Source organism: Netta rufina (genome assembly GCF_964035555.1).
Source record: "Netta rufina genome assembly, chromosome: 22".
Classification (NCBI taxonomy): Eukaryota; Metazoa; Chordata; class Aves; order Anseriformes; family Anatidae; genus Netta; species Netta rufina.
This window is the reverse complement of record NC_140146.1, coordinates 3978714-3995201: the sequence shown is the minus strand read 5'-3', so window position 1 is coordinate 3995201 and position 16488 is coordinate 3978714. Positions and strand designations below refer to the sequence as shown.

At 41.0% G+C, this 16488-nt stretch overlaps 1 protein-coding gene across 3 annotated transcripts; it reads left to right on the top strand.

The window, feature by feature from the left end:
• The first annotated feature begins 111 nt into the window (after positions 1–111).
• On the top strand, positions 112–6448 carry MIIP (migration and invasion inhibitory protein). Of its 3 annotated transcripts, XM_084300162.1 has the most exons (10): positions 112–234; positions 1826–2013; positions 2554–3024; positions 3255–3357; positions 3827–3938; positions 4143–4207; positions 4671–4800; positions 5152–5248; positions 6106–6213; positions 6290–6448. In XM_084300162.1, the coding sequence occupies exons 2-10, from the start codon at positions 1843–1845 to the stop codon at positions 6305–6307; spliced, it is 1275 nt and encodes a 424-aa protein (XP_084156288.1). In that variant the 5' UTR covers positions 112–234; positions 1826–1842; the 3' UTR covers positions 6308–6448. The 3 variants fall into 3 exon arrangements, 2 of the variants coding, with proteins under 2 accessions (XP_084156288.1, XP_084156287.1); XR_014619065.1 differs by lacking the exon at positions 6290–6448 and having other exon boundaries at positions 4671–4989; positions 6106–6144; XM_084300161.1 differs by having other exon boundaries at positions 6106–6315.
• Positions 6449–16488: the final 10040 nt, after the last annotated feature.

Below are 16488 nucleotides of genomic sequence, written 5' to 3'. Positions count from 1 at the left end.
GGGCTGGGGCTGCCTCCCCGTGCGCAGGGAGCGCCCTCAGGGCCCTCTCCGGGGCCGGGGCGGGGCCGAGCTCCCCGCGCATGCCGGGAGCTGAGGCGCTGGGCCCGGCCCCGTGTGGCGGCCGAGGGGCTGCGGGAACGGCCGGGCCGGGGCTGCCTGGGGGAAGCCCGGCGGCGGCTGGAGCCGGGCCCGGGGATCCCCCGGCCGCGGGATCGCCCCCGAGAGGCGGCACAGGTGGGCCCCGAAACGCGGAGCTGGTTGTGGGGGGGGAGCAGGGAGAGGTGACCGGCCCTGCTTCGGTGCCCGCCTCGCCTCTGGGAGGCGGGAGGGGAGTTTGTAACGCCCGGGGCTGCCTCTGTCGCTCCTTGTGGGTCTGGGAGAGCCGAGCCTGCTCCGGAGCTGGCCTGGGAAGCTCTGCAGAGGTGTTGGACGTCTCCAAGATGCGGCTACTTAGTTTCCGAGGGATCTGTTGGTGTTTTACCTAGACAAACTGAGCTCCCTTTCGCAAAGGAATCTCGCTCAGGCAATTTCATAAGCTCGAGCCCTCGGGGTAGAGCATAAAAAGCGAACGAGAGCTTCTTGTCGATTATGCTAAGAGTGGATCTCATCTGGTAAAACCCTCCCAGAAAGTCCCTTGACTAATGTTAATTTCTGAGTATTCGATTTCTGGTGAGCAATGGTGAGAGGGTGCCGTTAGCTTTGCCCTGTCAGTGCTGTGAGAACTGTTCTGTTTAAATGCTCTCAAATAAATTCAGTGCCTCGAGACTGATATTTCTATTTTATGTCCAGTTGTGCACCTTTCTTGTAACTTAGAGTTGTGTTGTGGGTGGGTTTGTTTGGTAGCACTGCTCGGTACTCCTCCCAGCACTGTTGTATGGTAGATGCTTTTGATTCCTTATGCTCAGTTGCTAAGGAAGCAGATGCAAAAACAAATCAGACAAGCTTTTAGAGGACTTAGGGATCCTTTGGTCGTAGAGAAGGTCATAGAGAGACACGTGGTTCTAATTTAGAACATAATTGATTATGTTAGACAAAGACCCTGTCTCTTTTATTTTTTTAGTAAGAGACTTTCTGCAAATTTAGAGGACTTTATGACATTGTAAACATCTTGAACAGCATGACGGAACAACCAAAATAAGTTCTATTTGTTTTGTTTTAAAGTCATTTTTTTACCCCTCTTCCAATAAAAGGGCAATAACCCTTAGTGATTAGTGTGTGGGACTGGAATTGTAAGAGCCCCAGTACTGTGTCATCACTGAGCCTTTTGAAGTCTTCCTGCCTGAGGAGTGTGGAAAACACTTGATTTAATATTTCTTTTGGCTGTAGTAAATAAATTCATATTTGCTATTCACATGGTGAAGTTATTGTGATTGATACTAACTGCACATTCATATGAATTTTGATGCTTAAGAAGATGATGAAAGGAGATTTATATATGGTTGTCCTAAATATCCGCCTCTGAATCAGATATCTCTTATTTGGCTTTTTGAAGTGACTTTTTCATGTTTACTGTTTCCTCTGTAAGAATTTCCTGCCTCTATTCAGTCAGCTACTGGTTTCTGGGTAGAAAACACTTGACATTACACGCAAGGGTTGGAGAGGTATGCAGTGATGCTTGTTCCTAGCGTAAAGAGTTTTGAGACTTATCTTTGAACATTGGCTGATTTCTCAGGAGCAAACTCCTAGTATTCCAACACCTGTAGGGGATTTTTATGAAAAGTCTTCTGAAAGTACAATTACCTATTGTTTTTTTTTTTTTTTTCCTGTACCTGGTTCTTTGCTTAATGCTTCCATTCATGTGGTTCACTCTTCTCTGGCTTTACAGGAAAACACATCCATAGGATGGAGTTAGAGCACCTGAGTAGGCTGCGTCAGGCCAACAAAGACCTTCTACAAAAGCTAAGAATGAAGCAGGAAGAGATGAGAAAACATCTTCCCAGCAAGCCACTTATTCCAGCACCTCTTCATAACGTAGCAACTACAGAAGGATCTGTCCCCTTGCCCAAGAGAGGAGTATGTGCTGGGTCTGTGCTAAAAGTGCTGGGAAGCAAATGGGCCTTGTTTGGTAGGCAGTAGCTCTGCTTATAGAGCAGTGTGAACATGGAACAGCTGGTAGAACATGGAATATAGAGCTCGTTGGAAAAGTAGCTAGACTTCTGGGTTTTGTTTATCCTGTGGTCTCAAATATGTTCTTGTTGCAGTCTTCAAAGATCAGCTGCCGCCTAATAAATGTAGGTTTCTTAATGTAAGATAGGAAGGATTATCATGAGACATAATCCTTTAGTTTCTTCTAAGCATAAAGCCTGAAAGTTTAGTAGCTTCTCAGCTTGGGAAGAAGCTGCATTTAGCTGTAAGCCAGCTGTAAACAATCCTTTTATTTTCTTCTTCAAACACTTGATAGATGTCTCATGAATGATATTAAGACTTTATGTTTTTTCCCTTGGGTATTTAAAGGGATGAACAGGCTGGATTGAGAAGCTGATTTTTCTTGTTGAGTACACTGTGCTCATAAAAAAAGTGTGTGTAATCTGATGCCATGTGATGTTCATACAGAAGGAAAATCAAGTTGGTGCTGTGTCTACTCAACATGATCCTGCAACGTTGGTGTCTGCGGAACCCAGAGCTTATGCAGCCAGAGCAGCCCTCTGTTCTTCACTCAAACGCAGCAGCAATGACAGAGTGGTGCAGCAACAAATGAAGGTGCAGGAATTAGTAAGTTTGGATTCCAGCTTTCCTGATAAAGAGAAGAATGTTATGCCTGTGTCCACAATTACTGCATGTGGTAGAGAAACCTGCAGAGTGGATAGGTATGGCCACGATCAAGAAAGTGCAGAGAATGAAACTTCGCTTCTAGGACATGGAGAGAACAAAAACCAGTCCGCTCTTCCACATGGTCTCAATGAGAAAAAACAACTGAAGGCTCACTTGGACCTACCACTGAACAAAAAACAAAGTGAAGAGACCAGCAAGGGGCCCATAACCCCTAAATCAATCCTGCTGACATCTCAGTCCAAAGAGTGGAAGGTAAATGGTGAAACCAATGCTTGCTCCTTTTCATAAATCAGTAGAAGGATGTGGGGAAGGGTTGGGAGAATACTGCTTACTCTGAGCAGATTACTAGTAGAGCTATAGATCTAGCTGTAAACTAAACCACAGTTGTCCCATGTAAATACCTCCCAGTTATCTCCCAAGCTGTGCCTTTGAATGTCCTGCTAGATGTGTAAGAGGTCTTTACGAATTGTTTTTCTTCCCAGAAGGAAGCTGCTCATGTGACTTTTCAGTCTGAGCCTGAAGAATATGCCCTGCCTGTGAGTAGCTGGTCTGTGCGTCCATTCCTGGGCTATGACTGGATTGCAGGTGAATCTTAAACCTGAAGCAAAGCACTTGGCATGATGTGTAATATCAAGAGTTAAAACGCAGGTTATCCTTCCTTTAAGTTTTGGTGTGACATAGCTACAGACATAAAGCCCATGGAGCCAGTCTCAGCAGAGGAGCTGTGGTTTGGTCAGTAGCTGTTGCTGCACTGTGACAGACGTGATATCTGCTTGCCTAGAATGGTGAAGTGGCAATGGTATGAGAATCCAGGCAGCAAATGACAAAGCTCAGTGGGGTCAGAGGAGACAGCAAGTAACCAAAACGAGTGAACGTAACAAGGAACCCAAATCACACCAGAAATGTCTGACGTGACATGATGGGGTGCTCTTCTCATTATCCACTTCCATGCTCCAGACCTTTGGCTGACTTGATCATTTTGCTCAATGCTTGCTTTGGTGCTTTCTCAAAATCAGTAAAGCCTCGAACTTTTTTCTTTCCTTCACATTCTCAGGGCTCCTAGATACAGACTCTTCAGTAGCAGAAAAATCCGATCAATATTTTGCTGAGCTGCATGAGTTCCGACAGGCCAACAAAGAAGCATGTATCCATGAGCAGCCCCTGGAGTAAGTGGGTACAAGGGGAAGGGCTGAAGCAGCTATGAATCCCCTCAGAGTAATGAGAAGTATGGTCTAACTGCAGTGGGAAGTTGTAAGGGTGGCTCTGCAGGCCTCTAACTCCCAGTCATGAATGTATGCTTGGAAAGGATGGGGGCTGTTCAGAGGGCCTACACCCCTGTCACTAACTGATGTGTTTGTGTGTTTCTTTAGGCCCAAGGCTCTGGATTACATAATTCCTGAACAAGAACAAGATTTGATAACCAGTTCCCATAAGTGTAAGATCAGATTTCTCATAAGTGTAAGATCAGGTTTCTTCCTAATCCAATTTCTTTGAACAAACAACTAAGCATTCTTTACCTGTTACTCTGAGTAAGCCCCACATCATGTGAGACAAGGAAGAATGTGTTGTTTTTCACTGTAATTTCTAATCCAGACTTGACTTCCTCCTCTGAAGAGACTTCTAAGCATCCTCTCTCAATCAGTGTCATCTTACTTTGTCAGGGTTTATTGTAATTGACTACAGTTCTATTTTTTGTTTGAGGGGGTTGAGTTTTGGTTTTGCTTTTTAGGAACTTATTTGGGGGACAGGAAATGTAAATGGTATTTTAGGAAAAGCAGCTCTGTTTCTATAGCATGCACGTGTAGCACTGCGGTAAAACACCGCTTTATATTGTAAGTGTTGAGGAACCTTCTGACAAACTAGAAATGCTATGATGGTTTCATTATTCTGTGTGGCAGGTGTTTACTGTTATCGATTAAACCAGCGCCTCTTCACTGTCCCTGTGGATTCAGAATCTGCCTGTCCCGTGTGTAAGATGCCACGTGCCCACCAGCCCCCAGAGACACTGGAAGAGCCAGCCTATGTCAGGTAGATGAACATCATTTTTTTGTAACGTGCAGGACTCAAGGAGACAATGGGAAGAAAAAGCTGATCATGTGAGGGAGAAAAGAGCATCAAAATAGCTCCACAGAAGGATGCTGTTCTCGAGGCAGAGAAATCTCTTGCTTAAAAACTCCCTACAAGTCTTTTCCACAAGCAGAAATAGTTGTGAAGCTGGTGAGAAATGCATGTTTATGAAGCTGGTGAGAAATGCCTGAATCCAAAACTGCTTGCCTTTATTCTTCTTTTGATTAACTTTGGATTTTGAGTGGAGAAAGCATGCAGATTTCCTCTGCCTTGTGGAAGGTGTAGGCAATTACTTTGTGTATGTGGTTGCAGGGTCAGCATTCCCAGGTCTACTCTTCTGCCTGCCTACAAACACAAAGCTCATCGCAGGAAAAGCTTTGAACCAGCAGACAGTCTAGCATTACCCTCGGTAAGTCACTGTCATCTTTCTGGTACTGATTGCACAGCCCAGGTTGAGCATTGTTGCGATACAAAAGGAAAGAATTAAGGACTCTCTCCTCCCTCTCATAGTTTGTACTAAAATTTCTGAATTGAATGGTCACTGGACTGTGTGTGGTGGTGAGTAAAGTTCTGATCTGGGTTGCTGACGTACCAAGAAAAGCCATTTGCCCATGCTCCTGAGTTCATACCTTCATGTAACTGGTACAACTGTGAATGCTTTATGCTGAGGAAAAGAAAGTGCCATGTAAAGCTGTATACTGCTGGGACATAATTCAGCTGCTCAATTTCAGGTATCGACCTTTCAACTAGAAGAACCATACCTCAGAGCACCCATCTCTGTTAAAAGGCATTAAAGAGTCAAAAAGACAAGCTTATGTGAAGTATCCACATGGTGTAGAGCTCAGGAATAACCGATAGTGGCAAGGTTGGATCTAAAACTGTTTTTGCAGAGTTGGTCCTGTATACCAGCCACTAAATAATGCTGCAGGCAGTGTTACTTATCAGACCCAGCACTGCCCTGCAGAGCTACAGATAAGAAGTAGGAAAAAGCCTAGCTTGAGGTTTGAGGCACTGGATGAGTCAGTTGAGACAAGTTCAGAGAGGTCAGGTGTTTGAGTTCACAAAGCAGGAGATCGGTTTAGAAATAATTTAGCCAGCGGAAGATGGAAGAGGGGATAACTATGCAGTTTTGCGTAGAAGGTATTTCTTCTCTTTCTTTAGTGATACAAAACTCTTCAAAAATTAATTAATTAGCTTGACAGTGCCTCCCTGTGGAGTATTTATCTAAAAAGTACTGCCATATAACATTCCTCTCTCTTCTCACAGCATTGCCTGGTTGGCTGGGAAAACATCATCCCTTCCAGTAACTCCATGCTCAGCAATTTGGATCTGCGAGCTTCACTGGAAGAGAAGTCTTCTCACCATCCCCGTGTGGTAAGAATAGCTTTTAAACACTCCATGGAGACATTGTGAATCATACAGGTGGTGACTGCAGTTCCATCTCTCTCAGGAGTATGATAATCATTGATGGCTGAGCAAAAGAAAATGTCTGGAAGAAAAAAAAGAAAAAAAAAAGAAAACGGAACTGAGTAACAGCAGCACATAGGCAGAAACCTCTTCTGCTCCCCGGTCTTCAGCAAAATGGGAACACACTGGCATTCTTTGATTAATGACGTCTTCATTTGGATTCCAGAACTTGGTGTCCAGAGTGTCAGGAGGAACCAGAACTGACCAGCTTCTAAACCTGACCCGTTCAACACTCTTCAGATTTAGCAAGGCTTCTCAGCAGAGGGAGCAAAACAAATCTGGACACTACAGAGTGGCTCCAAATTTAAATACAACTACCTCAACTGTGAACCACTGACTTGTTTGCCTTGGAGAAGAGGTGGAGGTGGGGAGTGGACAACTTAATTTGGTTAAAAATAAATCTTGAGAGAGAGATTTTTTTTTTCTAATTTTCATAGTCCCGTGTCTCTGTGAGCATCCAATACATATATCTCAATGTACAAACCCTCATATATGTCTTTTCACTTTTCTTTTTGTGAATTTTGCAGCTACTTCTAAGCAGATGTGTGAGCTTTCCTCCCTGGGGCTGCATAGAGAGCTGAGAACAGGAAAACTAGGAGAGCAATAGCAACAGATATGTATAGAGTTCACCTGCCACCTCGATTAAGTAAACCAGAAATGTAAGTTTAGCTTTGAATGCAAGGAATTAGTCTATGAATGGCCTGGTTCAGTGGGATGCATACAAATATGCTTATTTCCAAACACTTGAAACATGGCACGCGATTTTCTAGTGCCTTAGACTTGAGTTACTCAACAATTTAGTTAAAATAAAAAATCCAGTCAATTTTCAGTTCAATCTCTATAGCTGTAGGAGGGTGTATCACATCAGTGAAATATACCTGAAAAATGACATGAAAATAAAAGATTTTATTACTCAGAAAGCCAGAAGATGCCTTAAGATGTTTGCAAATTCTGCTTACCTCTGTTTTTGCAAGTTTTTTGGAGATCAGCCAAAAAACTTTGTGGAGTTTTAAAAACTATACCAAAACAAAGTGTATGACGTGGTATGATTTGTTTGAACTTCACAAAATGATCTGACTTTCCTTATCTAAAAATGATTAGATGGGTGTCTTATTTTGTCTTCAATAAGCCTGAAACAGAAATTCCTGCCTTAAGAATTATGTGAGTTACTGTGAAAACTTTGCTAGTAATTGCATTCAGAAGCCTTGGTTTAAATTTATTTCTGGGAGCTAACATGACAGAAGTTCTTGGGTTTACACCAGTGATGTTTTTGGCTTCTTGCTATTCAGTGTTATTTACTTATACGTTCAATACTTTATTTATAAATTAAACGTGTGATTAGACTTTTTTAAGCAAGGAAGGAATTTTGCAAGTTTATGAAAACAATGTGAGACTGTTGGAATGGAACGTGAACAGTGTGACTGATCAGTTTAGCTTTGGGTTGTATGTGTAGGGCAAAACAAATAGAATTGGTCACATTCTTTTAGTTTTTAAAAAGTATTAATTTTAAAATAAAATGGAAATGTGCTATGAGTAGTTTGGGTGTGAATACATTAATGAATTATAGTGTAGTAAGAAGGTTTCATCCAGAGGCTTTGTCCTGCATTCCAAGATACTATACCCTTTCATGAAGGAGGGTGGCTGAGATGGCACCTGAGGGTGGTTGTAAAGGAGTACATCTATCTGCAGGCTGAAAATTTGTATTTATTTCATTCAGTGTTAAAGCAGCTTCTCTACTTGGATCATGGACTCTGCAGTAGCCTGAGCTGTGATGAAATCAGTGCTGGAATCTGCACTTCAGCAGGAGAGCAGAGGGTGGGAGTAGTGTGCTTGGGATGCTGGGATTTGGGGTTAGGAAAATGGGAGGTTGAGAGGCCAGGGATTTCTGGAGAGAAGGCTAAGCAGAGCCGAGACTGTGGGAATATATGGTAGGAAGCCAGAGTGGTAGGAAGGGTGGTAGGACGCAGAGGTTGTGAAATTCTGGCAGTGTGGAGATGGGGGCTGGATTGGGAAAGCAGGAATGTAAGATACGGGATGGGGGGAGACCTTTGCAGATCTGCAGATCAACATGATATGGTAAGCAATAGAGTTCACGATAGTGCACCAGTAGTTCCAGGATCATGTCCTTACGCACAAAATAATGCAAATACTAAACTGTTGTGCAGGCACAGGGTTCTGGGATAGCTTGTCTCCCATTCCTAGAGGCAATCTTGCTTATTGTGTGGCCTCTGGCCAAGATTTAAGGAGATTTGTCCTCATGTGGTAAACAAGAAAGGGGCAACCCCACATGTCGGAGGTGCACAGTAATTCACAAGGAGACAGAATTCTCCACCACGGTTGGTAAGGAAGGATCTGTAACTGATTTGAAGAGCTCAAATATGCCCATAGAAAGGTAGCAATCTATTCCTAAATGTCTCCTGCAACAGGCATAAAAGATCCATTAGGTAGAAGGCAGGGATCCTCCACTCTGTGTGATAGCAGTGGAAGAATTTGCTTGGAGAATAATGTAAGCACTTGGCAAAACTGGAAGCTACGGTGTTGCTCGCACTTCTAGAAGCTGGGATAGACACAGTGAGACCATTCTTGTCTTCATCTGATTTTTTATATATATATATATATTTTTTTTTTCATAGCACTTGGAACATGCTTGCTCAGTCTGTGCAGCATTGTCTTCTGTTAATGGCTGGCTCTGGTGTGCGTACCCACTTATATTGGTTCTCCTTTGGCATGAGTGATAACCACCAGTTGCTTTGATGGTAAAGCTGGAAGTTTAGTTCCTCTTTCTGACTGCATATAACCCTGATTCATAAGTTGAGAAATCCAGCTTTGCTTAATTAAATCTGGCACAGTAAATAATGCATCAGTTACTTGTTTTAACAGATAAGTGGAGTTCAGCCTTTAAAACGGAGCTCCATCTGCTTCTTGACAGCAGCATTAGACTGCCATCAGTGTTATTTTGTTTGTTTGCCTCCCCTTGGATTATTGCGAGGTAGTTTTAGTGATGTCTTAGGATCAGGTGTTTCTTGCTGTCAGTACATTTCAAGAATTAATACTGAATCTAGATTGAGTGTCGTGCTGATTTATCATTCTGTGTAGTTATCAGTAGGTCAAGGAATGACATCTCCAGATGTCTCCACAACCCCCAGGTGAAACGTTTGCATGTGGCCTGAGCTTGCTTTTTGAGTGATTCGTAAACTTTGATTTTGGGTCTTTCATCTTTCTAGAACTCGTGTTTTCACAGCCCAGTTTGTTCTCAGTGTGTGTCAAATCTGAAAACACAAGAGAAACTGTGCCCCTTCTTTTCTCTGTTAAAACCCTCGATTTCACAAATTTCCTGGGTAATGTCAGACCAAATGTAAGGACGTGGCTTTCCACTTTTGCTGGTGTATTGCATTGGTTTGTGCAGAACAAAACCATGCTGCTAAGAAGAAGAAAATAAGAGCCCAGAATTTCAGTGTTTAGATGCTTAATCTTTAAAACACTCTGGAAAAAAAAATTGATCCTGAAAATCTTCCTATTCATTTTTTCTTTCACAAAAAATTATCTAATATTTCCCTAATTTCTTTCCTTTGATTCAGCAGAGGAAAACTTTTTTTTTTTTCTCTGTTAATAGATAAACTTTTTCAGCTTTTAGATGAGGAGAACCAGATTACCAAGAAAAGAACTGTTACCCTGAAAGTCTGTGATGGAACTGGGAACTAATCACTCCCACTCCTGTGGTTTAACCACATGGCTAGTCTTTCCCAAGCAATTTTATTTTCGATTTTGAATTAGGATAAATACAATTGGAAGCTTTGCTTTTTCAGTTTCCCTGTTTTACTTCCTAGACATATGCAGAGTGCTTTTCAGTTGCAGCAATAACATTACAAATGCACGAGTGAACAAATGTAAAAGATTTGCACAAATAGCATTTAACAAGGAAAAGTTGGGCCTTGTCTTCTTATTATCTTGTACTGAGTAACATTCTTTTTTTTTCTAGTAGTATAGATCCAGAGTTACTCTGTTGGATTCCCTAGAGTTTGTCTGGATTTGTATTTGTGTAAATGTGAGCAGAGCTTCTTGTTATCAGAAGGAAGAAAGATGCTCATAATATCAGTAATCTTCTGAAAGGGTGTATTTATTCCCAAAGTAAAAAATCAGTTGATATTGGGAGCACAGTAAGATCATAAGTAATTTCCAGTAAATGGCAGAATAGTGCTTCATTCTGAAAGAGCTAGTTTATTTGGGAGCTGTTCACTGACTTACAGATGAGCTTCATGGGTTAAATGCTTTGCTGCAGTAAATGAACCTGGCTACAAAAGACCTGCCTGTCAGTTCACACATGCAAAATATCTGAAAGTAGAACTTTTGTGAAATGACAGGGCTCCGCAAAAACCTCTTTTACCTCTCACTTTGGTTCTGTCCTATGCTTGGATCTCTCGCTGTATTAAGTACTTTACACTGAAGTTTTTTTTAGCATCTTCTGCCAAAAGTTTACAGACTGGAAATTGTTGAGTGCCTTAGTATACTTGCTGTTTCAAGTCTGTTTTTGGTTGAGTAGCATCTTCCAAAAACGATGAAAACTGGATCTGATGGGTTTGTTTTAATGAACCAGAGAATTGAATAAAACACCTAGACTGCAGTACAAAGAACACCATTAAAATGTTAAATCTGGTGCTCAGAAGTTAATAAATCCTATTATTAAAATTTCTTTGCATATCCACTCCTTCTAACACAGTTTTTATTCACAGTATCCAGTCAGTCCAAGCTTCCCTCATCAGATGTCTTCCTCTCCAGTCCCAGTTGTGAGTTTCTTGTAGTCTTTTTTTTCATCCCTTCAATTGATTCTGTCTGAAAGCAAAGGAGACAGTCTTCATCTTAGTTTCAGTTCCTGATCATATCCTTGTGAGGAGAAATTACTATAACGTCCAGTTTTGCTTCCGAAACCCCAGATAGGAATACAATGTTAAGAAGATGTGCTACAGGTGACCTTGGGAGCAACGAGAGGCTTAAGAATGCTTAGAGAAGGAATTTGTTACGGATCTCCCTACTGAAAATCAAATACATTCACCAATATACCAACATGAGGCATAGGGTTTTTTCTGAGGCTTTTGGTTGATCAGTTTTTGGCAGGCTTTCATGGCTTCTCAAAAGGTACATTCCTGAAACAGGAGTTGCCTTGCAACAGGGGAAAACAAAAATTCAGATTAAGGCAAATGTCTGATTTGACAACGTTCTCTCACACTGCAGAATTTGACCAGCTCGTATGTAGCTGAAAAATGAGATCCTGTACCAGATGGAGCTCAATACCAGACTCGTGAAGAATAACCGTGCAATCAATATCAAGTAATGTAACCCTTGAGCATGCTTCTTGGACTATAATTGTAACTATTTCAAGTAGACTTTTTACAGGGATGAAATTGTTATGAAATAAGGTTATGAGTTTACTGCAGCCTGTCTGCTTCTCATTAGCTTTGTGGCTAGACATTCTATATGCTTAGAAACTTGCTAACTAAAGGCAAGCACATGCTTATTTTCTTGCTTTTTACCAGTCCTTTCATGTAGCTGATAGCTTTATTAGAAGCCTTCCTGCACTTTATGTGAGATGTATAGAACTTCAAAGATCTTGATATGAGGTAAGACAGCTAAAGTCAAAAGCTGATGCTTGTGGATTTATTTGTATCAATACCCTGGCTGGGGGTGGAAAGAGTGGCCCAAATCAACTACTGGTGGGTGTCATTTTGGTTAACAGCATGACCAACAAACAAGCAGCAGAGAAGACTTTTGCGTTAAAATAAAACAGTGCTAGGGAAGCGTGAAGAAAGGACATGAACAGATCTTTAAAAGGCTTCAGCATTCACATGATAGTACCTGCCCCATCCTTATTACCTGCCATTTTATTTAGAGCTGTAACAATCAAGTGGCTGTCCTGTGTGAATCACGGAAAATTCACTATTGAGCCTCTTTGCATCTAGCAAGGTATGGGAGGAAGGGCATAATTCAAATGATATTCAAATAACACCGTCTCTGTCAAGAGCTTTCTCTGTGGAGAATGACAACATACAAACCTACCGCTAGCTTTCAGTAGCTGTAGTCAGAATTACTGAAAGTACAGACATGATGTGATCTTTTTTCTAAGGTTGTCTCTCTCTCTCAGCCAGCCTGTGGGCATAGTAATTCTGTGATATGGTTTTGGTTTCTTTCATGGAAGCCAAGTCTTTCCTGAGAGCACTGAGTTCTCTGTCAGCTCTTCTCATGTTTCAGTCTGACTCAAAATGCACTTTAGTTTTGAAGCTACTATGCACCAGAAAGGAAGATAGACATTTTACATAGATTCTTTGTTTCTTATATTAGTTATTTTATCTCTGTATAAAGTAGTAGAATTAGTTGAGAGGACAAAAATGGGGTTAAAGTTTTTTTTTTGACCACTTTATATAAATGACATTTGTAAAAGAAATTTGGTTGAAAAGTAAGACATGGTACCATTATTCAGATGATCTGTGTGACACGTTTTTAGCTGCTTAATTTTTTGTTTCAATCAAAGTTCTGAATGAGTCAACTGAATCAAAAAGTAAATGCCCAGGTTGCCCAGAGAAGCTGTGGGTGCCCCATGCATCCCTGAAGTGCTCGAGGCCAGGTTGAGTGGGGCTTTGGGCAGCCTGGGCTAGTGGAAGGTGTCCCTGCCCATGGCAGGGGATTGGAACCAGGTGATCTTTAAGGTCCCTTCCAACCCAAACCATTTTACAATTCTATGAATAACCTTAGAGTTGTATGATATTTTTGTATGTAAACACTGAGGAGTCCAAATCTCTGTTAGCAGAAATGCAGAAAATTTGACAATTTAAGGATAACGATACTTAATGATGTAGTTTCTTGAAGGCTGGAGTGTAGCACAGCCATATATTGTACTATTTAAAATGAGGATATGTTCATATGGAAGTGACTGGAATGAAAACTAGGGAACATAAATGAAGTCAATGGGCTTTGCATGTGAGAGTTTATAGATCTTGGTCAATATGAGACCTCTTGCAGTAAAACTAACATCAGATGAGAAAACTAATTTTTCCCCCAGAACAGCTAGGTTCACTACTTTCTGGAGAACTCTTCCACCTGCTGTGTTGTAGCTCAGAGTCAGCAAAAACAATTACTGTCAACAGTACTTCTGACCTTTCCTCATCAGGAATTGGCCGTTTCACAAAGGTACTTTTTGACATTGTCTTCTGTAATTAAAAAAAAAAAAAAAAAAAAAAAAAAAAAAAAAAAAGTTACATTATTGCTTGAGAACAAAGACCAGGACGCATCTCCTTCCGTTGGTTGTACATGAATTGCCAAGGAATTTCCTGTGCTCTGTAAGAACGCAGCTGATTGGGACAAAAGTCCCCAGCTGCAAACAAACAAGAACTTGTGTGTTCTCCTTTTCTTTGAGGATGCTAGTTTGCATGTGTATGAAACTCTATATAAAGCAAGAACGTTAATTTCTTTTTCTGTTACTTTTACTAGAGAACAGAAATGCTGTGAGACTGTCCATCCACAATTACTGAAATGAGTTGGGATTTCCCCTATGCATTGGGAATTTATTATGACCCCACCTCATTACAACCATGTTTTTCCTGCTGGGAACTCTTGTTTTAAGTCACTGCTACATTTCAACAAGTACATGTATATAACAACAGCTCCATACCAACTTTGTTGATCAAAATAGACAAATATACCAAGGTAAATGACTAAATCCATGTAACTTTGCAGATCACGTTATCAGGAGCACCTGCAATGTATTTTTTACATATTGTAGGGAGGTTTGATTAATGAGACATAATTAAATGGACTGATGAATATTTAATACAAAACACAGGGGAAGTGTATGTGCAATAAAATAAGGATCAGTACCAGATCGGCATAGGGGGATAGAATTTTGCAAATGTGTAATGTACTCAACGTAAATGATTTTTTTTAACGCATTCAGACAAGTTCAAACGTCAGCTACAGCTAGCTTAAACTCCGATTGCTTGCTTACCAAGTGATTTTTCTCAATGAGATCACATTGTACCAGCATTGCCCTCCCCTCCATCTGTCCTCTTTGGGCTACTGAATGACTTCTGGGAAAGTTTAGGATGTTGGCTTCACTTAAAATGCCTAAAATTTTGGGGATCTTGAATGTTCGCACTGTGTTTTTACTACGGTGCCACTTTAAAACAAAGAAAGCTCTCCAATGGCTAAAATGCATGCATAGATCAAGAAAGGTGTGAAGAAAGTCATTCTTTGTGCATGGTTGCTTTCCTTCCTTTTGCCACGAGATTCTTTGTTTTTTGTTACTGTAAATACTTTTGTTTTTCTTTTATTTTTTACAGTATTAAGCATTTCACCCTTTACTTGTACCTGCTACAGTATGTAGCGTTCATCCAAATGAACACTCCCCGTGGCACTGCTGAGACTTTGGTTGAAATTTTAGGGTCTGATTTTGTTTCATCCTGCTAAGTAGCAAGACTTGAGTAATTTTCATCAGCACATTGTGTTGCTCTAAATAGCAACCCTGACAGACACTGAAGTACAGATTTTAGATGAGGTTATTTTGGTGTGTCCTTTTCAATTCAGTGGCCTCCTTTGTCTGCCTGTTTAGAAATGATACTTCTCGGTGTTTTTTCACAGCTAGATATATATATATAAAAGCACAGGGAATTATGCTAAAAGTACAGTGTAAGACTAAAATAAACCACTTCAAAATTAGAAAATATCAGTAGTACTATTGTTGGACGATGTGTGTGACAAAGCTATTTCTGTGTTATTCTATTACCACTTCCTTCACTAGGCTTTCTCTGTTAGCACAATGAACAGAACCTGCCAAAGGAGTGTCTTGGGCATGTGTTGGAGACTTTTTCCTTGTGGCTTGGCTGATTCTCTGCATTCTTTTGCTCCATGACATTTAAGTAACCGCTGACCTAGAGGACTTTCTCCGCTTCCTCCCACCTCATCTCCCCACAGCACATACGGATGACCGACACCAATCAGATACCTCGTGTGGAAATTAAACTAGCTAACAGAAAATGCCAACCAGCCTTGTCTTCAGCATTTCCACCTTGAACACCTAAAATAAGAGGAGATTCAGATGCTGAGGACAGATGCTTGTAGTCAACCATGCATTTTAAATAATAATGGCATGCTCAAGGGGCTTTTCCTTCTTTTTTTTTGTGATAGATGTTGTCCTCTGATAGAAGGACAGAAAAATGGGGCTTGTTTGTTTGCTTTGATTTGTTATTTCATTTTTTTTTTTTTGAATACCATAGAGGATTATTTTCTAGGAAATCCAGGCAACAGTTAGAGAATGATAGCGTGGGTTTGTTTTAAAGCAGAGGTGCTTCTTCCAGTTACTGATATGGCTCTGTTTGGAAAGCCCCTTTCATTGTGTTTGAGATCAAAACACATCAAGTCTGAAATGAATGCATTTAGATTAAAATACATGCAGGTTGGAACGTTGCTTTTAAACACAGCCTCTTCACCCTTTTCTTTGTTGTTGGTTTTATTACTTACTTGTAATTAAATTGTATGATATAATAGTCTTACTGAAAAGTCAGCAGCAACAGTGAGTACTTTTCACTCCCCATTTTGAGGATGGAAGCTGGGAAGCCTGGTTTCATTTTGGACGTGTGGGATGGGTTCTCTCTTGTCTGAGGTCACTGATTTCACACTGCAGCCTTTCCCTCAGTGAGGGCATCACCACAGTCTTCCCTCTTGTATCCAAGTCATCTGCTTCCACGAAACCTTGCAAAACTTGGTGCATCCTCAGCCAAATTTCATTGAAGTTATCCAGTGGATTAAAACAATACTGACCCGATTACAATGGAGATGACGTGAATGTTTTTAAAATGCTAGATACGCTCAAAAGTTGTACCTTTTTTTTTTTTCCTGGAAAACAGGCCAGAAACCCTTCTGTGTTCCCAGTTCTGGGAAAGTATTTCAGATGTGTTTTTTTTGTACTTGGATACTTTGTGTTTGGATCGGATGGACTGACTTCAGTAGTACAACTTTACAGAGGCTAAAGTCAAGTGTGTGAATGGGGCTTTCCAGGCGTTATCTTCCATCGGTTCCTGTCCTTTTGCTAGAAAAACTTATAAAGGAGCTGATCATGGAAAAATAAATAAATAAATAAAAACCCCACCAAAAATAAAGCATACAAACTGCCCTGATTACTGTGTCATTTGAAACAGC

Excerpts from the sequence above, each read along its gene's own strand:
- MIIP (XM_084300161.1), top strand. The coding sequence starts at position 1,843 with ATGGAGTTAGAGCACCTGAGTAGGCTGCGTCAGGCCAACAAAGACCTT. Across the intron at positions 3,939-4,142 it reads ATCCATGAGCAGCCCCTGGA|GCCCAAGGCTCTGGATTACA; the intron begins GTAAGTGGGTAC and ends GTGTTTCTTTAG. Across the intron at positions 4,801-5,151 it reads GAAGAGCCAGCCTATGTCAG|GGTCAGCATTCCCAGGTCTA; the intron begins GTAGATGAACAT and ends ATGTGGTTGCAG.